The sequence below is a fragment of the Oncorhynchus masou genome, unplaced genomic scaffold, assembly GCF_036934945.1.
Source record: "Oncorhynchus masou masou isolate Uvic2021 unplaced genomic scaffold, UVic_Omas_1.1 unplaced_scaffold_1333, whole genome shotgun sequence".
In the NCBI taxonomy this organism is placed as follows: Eukaryota; Metazoa; Chordata; class Actinopteri; order Salmoniformes; family Salmonidae; genus Oncorhynchus; species Oncorhynchus masou.
The window spans coordinates 1-10,000 of record NW_027003207.1 but is presented as its reverse complement, the minus strand read 5'-3'; the positions used below and the strand labels follow the sequence as shown (position 1 = coordinate 10,000).

The 10,000-nt window shown below is 48.8% G+C and overlaps 1 protein-coding gene across 1 annotated transcript in view; it reads left to right on the top strand.

The window, feature by feature from the left end:
• Positions 1-7,070, top strand: part of LOC135530397 (protein kinase C beta type-like) — a 39,819-nt gene extending 32,749 nt beyond the window's left edge. Inside the window, exon 4 of the mRNA XM_064958732.1 lies at positions 6,966-7,070. Within this exon, the coding sequence (XP_064814804.1) occupies positions 6,966-7,052 (87 nt within the window). The 3' untranslated portion in view covers positions 7,053-7,070. The remainder of the gene's footprint in view (positions 1-6,965) is intronic.
• Positions 7,071-10,000: the final 2,930 nt, after the last annotated feature.

Sequence of the window (10,000 nt, the reverse complement as noted above, 5' to 3'; positions counted from 1 at the left end):
TTCCTCCCTCTCTGTCTCCATATCTCCATTCCTCCCTCTGTCTCCATATCTCCCTTCCTCCCTCTCTCTCCATATCTCCCTTCCTCCCTCTCTCTCTCTCCATATCTCCCTTCCTCCCTCTCTCTCTCCATATCTCCCTTCCTCCCTCTCTCTCTCCATATCTCCCTTCCTCCCTCTCTCTCCATATCTCCCTTCCTCCCTCTCTCTCTCCATATCTCCCTTCCTCCCTCTCTCTCTCCATATCTCCCTTCCTCCCTCTCTCTCTCCATATCTCCCTTCCTCCCCCTCTCTCCATATCTCCCTTCCTCCCTCTCTCTCTCCATTGCCCCCCCCCTCTCTCTCTCCATATCTCCCTTCCTCCCTCTCTCTCCCATATCTCCCTTCCTCCCTCTCTGTCTCCATATCTCCATTCCTCCCTCTGTCTCCATATCTCCCTTCCTCCCTCTCTGTCTCCATATCTCCCTTCCTCCCTCTCTCTCCATATCTCCCTTCCTCCCTCTCTCTCTCCATATCTCCCTTCCTCCCTCTCTCTCTCCATTGCCCCCCCTCTCTCCATACAGTGGGGTATATTCTAGAATTCATCCATGATGTCATAATGATAGTTTAACCAGGTTTCTAGGATGTACAGTGGGGCAAAAAAGTAATTAGTCAGCCACCAATTGCGCAAGTTCTCCCACTTAAAAAGATGAGAGGCCTGTAATTTTCATCATAGGTTCACTTCAATTATGACAGACAAAATGAGAAGAAAAAATCCAGAAAATCACATTGTAGGATTTTTAAATGAATTTATTTGCATATTATGGTGGAAAATAAGTATTTGGTCACCTACAAACAAGCAAGATTTCTGGTTCTCACAGACCTGAAACTTCTTCTTTAAGAGGCTCCTCTGTCCTCCACTGTTACCTGTATTAATGGCACCTGTTTGAACTTGTTATCAGTAGAAAAGATACCTGTCCACAACCTCAAACAGTCACACTCCAAACTCCACTATGGCCAAGACCAAAGAGCTGTCAAAGGACAGCAGAAACCAAATTGTAGACCTGCACCAGGCTGGGAAGACTGGATCAGCAATAGCTTGGTTTGAGAAAATCAATTGTGGGAGCAATTATTAGTAAATGGAAGACATACAAGACCACTGATAATCTCCTCGATCTGGGGCTCCACGCAAGATCTCACCCCGTGGGGTCAAATGATCACAAGAACGGTGAGCAAAAATCCCAGAACCACACAGGGGGACCTAGTGAATGACTTGCAGAGAGCTGGGACCAAAGTAACAAAGCCTACCATCAGTAACACACTACACCGCCTGGGACTCAAATTCTGCAGTGCCAGACGTGTCCCCTGCTTAAGCCACACATGTCCAGGCCCGTCTGAAGTTTGCAAGAGAGCATTTGGATGATCCACAAGAAGATTGTGAGAATGTCATATGGTCAGATGAAACCAAAATAGAACTTTTGGTAAAAACTCAACTCGCCCTCCCTATATTTCCATTCCTCCCTCTCTCCATTCCTCCTCCTTCTCTCCATTCCTCCCTCCTTCTCTCCATTCCTCCCTCTCTCTCCATTCCTCCCTCTCTCCATTCCTCCCCCTCCCTCTCTCCATTCCTCCCTCCCTCTCTCCATTCCTCCCTCCCTATCTCCATTCCTCCCTCCCTATCTCCATTCCTCCCTCTCTCTCCCCCTCTCCATTCCTCCCTCCCCTCTCTCCATTCCCTCCTACCCTCTCTCCATTCCTCCTACCCTTCTCCATTCCTCCCTCCCTCTCTCCATTCCTCCCTCTCTCTCCATTCCTCCCTCTCTCCATTCCTCACTCTCCTCCTCCATTCCTCCCTCCCTCTCTCCATTCCTCCTACCCTCTCTCCATTCCTCTCTCCCTCTGTAGATTCCTCCCTCTCTCCATTCCTCCCTCTCTCTCTCCATATCTCCATTCCTCCCTCTCTCCATTCCTCCCTCTCTCCTCCATTCCTCCCTCTCTCTCCCCATCTCCATTCCTCCCTCCCTCTCTCCATTCCTCCCACCCTCTCTCCATTCCTCCTACCCTCTCCATTCCTCCCTCCCTCTCTCCATTCCTCCTACCCTCCATTCCTCCTACCCTCTCTCCATTCCTCCATTCCTCCATTCCTCCCTCTCTCCATTCCTCCTACCCTCTCTCCATTCCTCCCTCTCTCTCCATTCCTCCCTCTCTCTCCATTCCTCCCTCTCTCCTCCATTCCTCCTACCCTCTCTCCATTCCTCCTCTACCCTCTCTCCATTCCTCCCTCCTCTCTCTCCATTCCTCCTACCCTCTCTCCATTCCTCCTACCCTCTCTCCATTCCTCCCTCCCTTTCTCCATTCCTCCATTCCTCCCTCTCTCCATTCCTCCCTCTCTCTCCCATTCCTCACTCTCCCTCTCTTCATTCCTCCCTCCCTCTCTCCATTCCTCCTACCCTCTCCCATTCCTCTCTCCCTCTGTAGATTCATTCCTCCCTCTCTCTCTCCATATCTCCATTCCTCCCTCTCTCCATTCCTCCCTCTCTCTCCATATCTCCATTCCTCCCTCTCTCCATTCCTCCCTCTCTCTCTCCATTCCTCCCTCCCTCTCTCCATTACTCCCTCTCTCCATATCTCCATTCCTCCCTCCCTCTCTCCAATCCTCCCTCCCCCTCCATTCCTCCCTCCATTCCTCCCTCTCCTTCTCTACATTCCTCCCTCTCTCTCCATTCCTCCCTCCCTCTCTCCATTCCTCCCTCTCTCCCATATCTCCATTCCTCCCTCTCTCCATTCCTCCCTCCTCTCCCATTCCCCCCCTCCCTCTCTCCATTCCTCCCTCCCTCTCTCCATTCCTCCCTCCCTCTCTCCATTCCTCCCTCTCTCCATATCTCCATTCCTCCCTCCCTCTCTCCATTCCTCCCTCCCTCTGTCCATTCCTCCCTCTCTCTCCATATCTCCATTCCTCCCTCCCTCTCTCCATTCCTCCCTCCCTCTCTTCCTCCCTCCCTCTGTCCATTCCTCCCTCTCTCTCCATATCTCCATTCCTCCCTCCCTCTCTCCATTCCTCCCTCCCTCTGTCCATTCCTCCCTCTCTCTCCATATCTCCATTCCTCCACCCTCTCTCCATTCCTCTCCTCTCTCTCTCCATTCCTCCCTCCCTCTGTCCATTCCTCCCTCTCTCTCCATATCTCCATTCCTCTCTCCCTCCATTCCTCCCTCCCTCCATTCCTCCCTCTCTGTCTGGATTGTTCTATCAGTAACTTCTCTAACCCCAGATGTCCTCTCTTGTTCCATTCTCTAATCGTTCCTAGCAGGACAACCTTCCCCGATAACACACAACCCTCCAGTAGTATTCCCACCTCGCTCCCAACAACCCTCCCGTAGTATTCCCACCTCGTTCCCAACAACCCTCCCGTAGTATTCCCACCTCGTTCCCAACAACCCTCCCGTAGTATTCCCACCTCGTTCCCAACAACCCTCCCGTAGTATTCCCACCTTGTTCCCAACAACCCTCCCGTAGTATTCCCACCTCGTTCCCAACAACCCTCCCGTAGTATTCCCACCTCGTTCCCAACAACCCTCCCGTAGTATTCCCACCTTGTTCCCAACAACCCTCCCGTAGTATTCCCACCGTGCTCCCAACAACCCTCCCGTAGTATTCCCACCTCGTCCCAACAACCTCCCGTAGTATTCCCACCTCGTTCCCAACAACCCTCCCGTAGTATTCCCACCTCGTTCCCAACAACCTCCCGTAGTATTCCCACCTCGCCCCAACAACCCTCCCGTAGTATTCCCACCTCAGGAAACAACCTCCCGTAGTATTCCCACCTTGTTCCCAACAACCCTCCCGTAGTATTCCCACCTGTGTTTGTTAAAACCTCCCGTAGTATTCCACTGATTAAATGGCTGTTAAATGAGCCAACAACATTCAGCACTGTCAGTTCTTCCCCACCTTTCTCCAATGTCCCCTCAGGGAAAAAACACAGGGATAAGACAGGCACCAGGAGCGGGTTTGTGTGTTTGTGTTTCCCTCCGTCCATGTGTGTTTGTTAAATATTGATTATGTAGCCACTGATTAAATGGCTGTTAAATGAGCCTGACATTAATAAAGACAAGGTCAGCACTGTCCTGTTCTTCTGGCTGCTCTTGTTTCATGGGTTTGTCTAAAAGAACAGGAGAGGGTCAGTCAACAGGCTACTCTCTCTGTCCCTTGCCCTCCATCTCTCTCTCTCTCCCTCCCTCCCTCCGTCCATCTCTCTGTGTCTCTCTCTCTCTCTCTTTCTCTCTCTCTCTCTCTCTCTCTGTCTCGGTGTCTCTCTCTCTCTCTGTCTCTGTGTGTCTCTCTCTTTGTGTGTCTCTCTCTCGCTCTGTCTGTCTTGGTGCTCTCTCTGTCTCTCTCTCCCTGTCTCTCTCTCTGTCTCTCTCTCCCTGTCTCTCTCTCTCTCTGTGTCTCTCTTTCTCTCTCTCTGTCTCTTGCTCTTTCTCTGTCTTGGTGTCTCTCTCTCTCTGTCTCTCTTCTGCTCTTGCTCTCTCTCTGTCTTGGTGTCTCTCTCTCTCTCTCTGTCTCTCTCTCTCTCTCTCTCTCTCTCTTTCTCTCTGTCTCTCTCTTCTCTCTGTCTTGGTGTCTCTCTCTCTGTGTCTCTCTTTCTCTCTGTCTCTTGCTCTCTCTCTGTCTTGGTGTCTCTCTCTCTCTCTCTCTGTCTTGGTGTCTCTCTGTCTTGGTGTCTCTCTCTCTCTCTCTCTCTCTCTCTCTCTCTGTCTCTCTTTCTCTCTCTGTCTCTCTCTGTCTCTGTCTTGGTGTCTCTCTCTCTCTGTCTCTCTCTCTCTGTCTTGTGTCTCTCTCTCTCTTCTCTGTCTCTCTCTCTCTCTCTGTCTCTCTCTCTCTCTCTGTCTTGGTGTCTCTCTCTCCCTGTCTTGGTGTCTCTCTCTCTGTCTTGTCTCTCTGTCTCTCTCTCTCTCTCTGTCTTGGTGTCTCTCTGTCTCTGGTGTCTCTCTCTCTCTCTGTCTCTCTTTCTCTCTCTCTCTCTCTCTCTCTCTCTCTCTCTGTCTTGGTGTCTCTCTCTCTCTCTCTTTCTCTCTGTCTTGGTGTCTCTCTCTCTCTCTTTCTCTGTCTTGGTGTCTCTCTCTCTCTCTCTCTCTCTCTGTCTTGGTGTCTCTCTCTCTCTCTCTCTGTCTTGGTGTCTCTCTCTCTCTCTCTGTCTTGGTGTCTCTCTCTCTGTCTCTCTCTCTCTCTCTCTGTCTTGGTGTCTCTCTCTCTTTCTCTCTCTCTATCTGTGTCTGTGATAAAGCAGTGTTGACCCTTGCCCTCTCCCCTGTTGACCTCGTAAAGCATGAGAGATAATGGAATGTGCAGCGTGGCACATTAGGTCAATCAACTAATAACACACCTCAACACAGTTACAAACCCGACTCAGTTACACCAGCTCTGACGGCGTGGAGAGGTGGTTTTGGAATAGTCCAAAATTCACCCAAATTATTGTGGGAAGCTTGTGGAAGGCTACCCGAAACGTTTGACCCAAGTTAAAGAATTTAAAGGCTATGCTACCAAATACTAATTTAGTGTATGTAAAACTTGACTCACTGGGAATGTGATGAAATAAATAAAAGCTGAAATAAATCATTCTCCCTACTATTATTCTGACATTTCACATTAAAATAAAGTGGTGATCCTAACTGACCCAAGACAGGGAATTTTTACTAGGATTAAATGTCAGGAATTGTGAAAAAACGGAGTTTAAATGTATTGAGCTAAAGTGTATGTTAACTTCCGACTTCAACTGTATTGTGACACAAAGGTTATCTCTATCTCCCTCATCTCTATCTCTCTCCTCATCTCTCCTCCTCATCTCTCTCTCCATCATCTCTTCCTCACTCATCTCTCTCTCTCCCTCACACTATGAGTTCCAGGGGAGTTGTGTTGGATATCAGTCACATTGTGAGTTCCAGGGATATCAGTCACATTGTGAGTTCCAGGGATAACAGTCACATTGTGAGTTCCAGGGGAGTTGTGTTGGATATCAGTCACATTGTGAGTTCCAGGGATATCAGTCACATTGTGAGTTCCAGGGATATCAGTCACATTGTGAGTTCCAGGGATAACAGTCACATTGTGAGTTCCAGGGATAACAGTCACATTGTGAGTTCCAGGGATATCAGTCACATTGTGAGTTCCAGGGATAACAGTCACATTGTGAGTTCCAGGGATAACAGTCACATTGTGAGTTCCAGGGATAACAGTCACATTGTGAGTTCCAGGGATATCAGTCACATTGTGAGTTCCAGGGATATCAGTCACATTGTGAGTTCCAGGGATAACAGTCACATTGTGAGTTCCAGGGATAACAGTCACATTGTGAGTTCCAGGGATAACAGTCAGGGATATCATTGTGAGTTCCAGGGATATCAGTCACATTGTGAGTTCCAGGGATAACAGTCACATTGTGAGTTCCAGGGATATCAGTCACATTGTGAGTTCCAGGGATATCAGTCACATTGTGAGTTCCAGGGATATCAGTCACATTGTGAGTTCCAGGGATATCAGTCACATTGTGAGTTCCAGGGATAACAGTCACATTGTGAGTTCCAGGGATAACAGTCACATTGTGAGTTCCAGGATATCAGTCACATTGTGGTCTGACCTTGTCTTTGTTAAGGTCATATTGTGGTTTTACTCTCTCAATTAAATACAATTCAATTCAAGAGGCGTTATTGGCATGGGAAACACAACTTTTTACATTGCCAAAGCAAGTGAAATGGTTTAACAAAAGTGAAATAAACAATTTTGATAATTAGCGGCATCGGCCTAATTCATAGGATATTTTTGTCTAGTCAAAGGTTAAATAAATACTTTTTTGTGCAAAATTCTGCATGCAGAGTCTCAATTTGTTGTTTGTCCCATTCTCTGAAATCTTGGTTGGTGAGTGGGACCCCCGACCTCACAACCTCTCTCTGTTTTTCTCTCTCCCTCTCTGTCTCTCTCTGTCTCTCGCTCCCAGGACCCGAGGAGTAAACACAAGTTTAAGGTCCACACTACTCCAGCCCTACGTTCTGTGACCACTGTGGATCCCTACTCTACGGGTTGATACACCAGGGCATGAGATGTGACCGTACGCAGTACTGTGTGTGTTGCAGTGAGACAGGACATATTGCTGTGTGTGTGTGTTGCAGTGAGACAGGACATATTGCTGTGTGTGTGTGTTGCAGTGAGACTGGACTTATTGCTGTGTGTGTGTTGCAGTGAGACTGGACATATTGCTGTGTGTGTGTGTTGCAGTGAGACTGGACTTATTGCTGTGTGTGTGTGTTGCAGTGAGACTGGACTTATTGCTGTGTGTGTGTGTTGCAGTGAGACTGGACATGTTGCTGTGTGTGTGTGTGTGTGTGTGTGTGTGTGTGTGTGTGTGTGTGTGTGTGTGTGTGTGTGTGTGTGTGTGTGTGTGTGTGTGTGTGTGTGTGTGTGTGTGTGTGTGTGTGTGTGTGTGTGTGTGTGTGTGTGTGTGTGTGTGTGTGTGTGTGTGTGTGTGTGTGTGTGTGTGTGTGTGTGTGTGTTGTGTGTTAACCCCAGTAACAGTAGCTGCTTTATGTGACACCAACCCTGTAAGACAGTGACACCTAGTGGAATACTGTGGTACTACACTGTAACAGAACTGGAGAGACACTCAGCAGCTCTGTGGTAATACCCTGTAACAGAACTGGAGAGACACACAGCAGCTCTGTGGTAATACCCTGTAACAGAACTGGAGAGACACAGCAGCTCTGTGGTAATACCCTGTAACAGAACTGGAGAGACACAGCAGCTCTGTGGTAATACCCTGTAACAGAACTGGAGAGACACACAGCAGCTCTGTGTAATACCCTGTAACAGAACTGAGAGACACACAGCAGCTCTGTGGTACTACCCTGTAACAGAACTGGAGAGACACACAGCTGCTCTGTGGTAATACCCTGTAACAGAACTGGAGAGACACACAGCAGCTCTGTGGTAATACCCTGTAACAGAACTGGAGAGACACACAGCAGCTCTGTGGTAATACCCTGTAACAGAACTGAGAGACACACAGCAGCTCTGTGGTAATACCCTGTAACAGAACTGAGAGACACACAGCAGCTCTGTGGTAATACCCTGTAACAGAACTGGAGAGACACACAGCAGCTCTGTGGTAATACCCTGTAACAGAACTGGAGAGACACACAGCAGCTCTGTGGTAATACCCTGTAACAGAACTGGAGAGAGACACACAGCAGCTCTGTGGTAATACCCTGTAACAGAACTGAGAGACACACAGCAGCTCTGTGGTACTACCCTGTAACATAACTGGAGAGACACACAGCAGCTCTGTGGTACTACCCTGTAACATAACTGGAGAGACACACAGCAGCTCTGTGGTAATACCCTGTAACAGAACTGGAGACACACAGCAGCTCTGTGGTAATACCCTGTAACAGAACTGGAGAGACACACAGCAGCTCTGTGGTAATACCCTGTAACAGAACTGGAGAGACACACAGCAGCTCTGTGGTAATACCCTGTAACAGAACTGGAGAGACACACAGCAGCTCTGTGGTAATACCCTGTAACAGCCGTAGAACTGGAGAGACACACATACACTGAGTTTACAAAACATTAGGAACACCTTCAAGTTGGCTGGATGTCCTTCGGGCGGACCATTCTTGATACCGGGAAACTGTTGAGTGTGAAAAATCCAGCAGCGTTGCAGTTCTTGACCCAAACCGGGTGCGCTGGCACCTACTACCACACATTCCGCTCAAAGACACTTAGAAAACTATTTATCTCATTCACCCTCTGAATGGCACATACACACTTCATGTCTCAATGGCCTCCAGGCTTAAACATCCATCTTTACCCCGTCCCTCCCCTTCATCTTTAACCCCTCCCCTTCATCTTTAACCACTCCCCATCTTTAACCCCTCCCCTTCATCTTTAACCCCTCCCCTTCATCTTTACCCCGCCCTCCCCTTCATCTTTAACCCTCCCTTCATCTTTACCCCGTCTCCTCCCCTTCATCTTTAACCCTCCCCTTCATCTTTAACCCTCCCCTTCATCTTTACCCCGCCTCCTCCCCTTCATCTTTAACCCCTCCCCTTCATCTTTACCCTGCCTCCTCCCCTTCATCTTTAACCCCTCCCCTTCATCTTTACCCCATCACCTCACCTTCACCTTTAACCCCTCCCCTTCATCTTTAACCCCTCCCCTTCATCTTTACTCCTCCCTCCCCTTCATCTTTAACCCCTCCCCCTTCATCTTTACCCCATCTCCTCCCCTTCATCTTTAACCCCTCCCCTTCATCTTACCCCGCCTCCTCCCCTTCATCTTTAACCCTCCCCTTCATCTTTACCCCATCTCCTCCCCTTCATCTTTAACCCTCCCCTTCATCTTTACCCCCGTCTCCTCCCCTTCATCTTTAACCCCTCCCCCTTCATCTTTACCCCCCATCTCCTCCCCTTCATCTTTAACCCTCCCCTTCATCTTTACCCCTCCCCTTCATCTTTAACCCCTCCCTTCATCTTTACCCCATCTCCTCCCCTTCATCTTTAACCCTCCCTTCATCTTTACCCCTCCCCTTCATCTTTAACCCCTCCTTCATCTTTACCCCCATCACCTCACCTCATCTTTAACCCCTCCCCTTCATCAACACCGATCTGAAGTGGATTTAACAGACGACATCAATGAGGGATCATAGCTTTCACTTGGTCTGTCATGGAAAACAGCAGGTATTCTTAATGTTTTGTACGCCGGTGTCCAGCAGCTCTATGATCCTACCCTGTAACACAGTGCCCCCTTGTGGCCAGAAATGGGAACTTCATTACATCAAACTTCATCCCAAGAAAGACCAGAACTAAAATCGTGTTTAATTGGCCACAGATGCTCCATTAAACTCAAATGCAGCATGAACATCCATAACCTCTGAGTGTGTGTGTGTGTGTGTGTGTGTGTGTGTGTGTGTGTGTGTGTGTGTGTGTGTGTGTGTGTCTCTAGTTTGTATGATGAACATCCATAACCTGTGTGTGT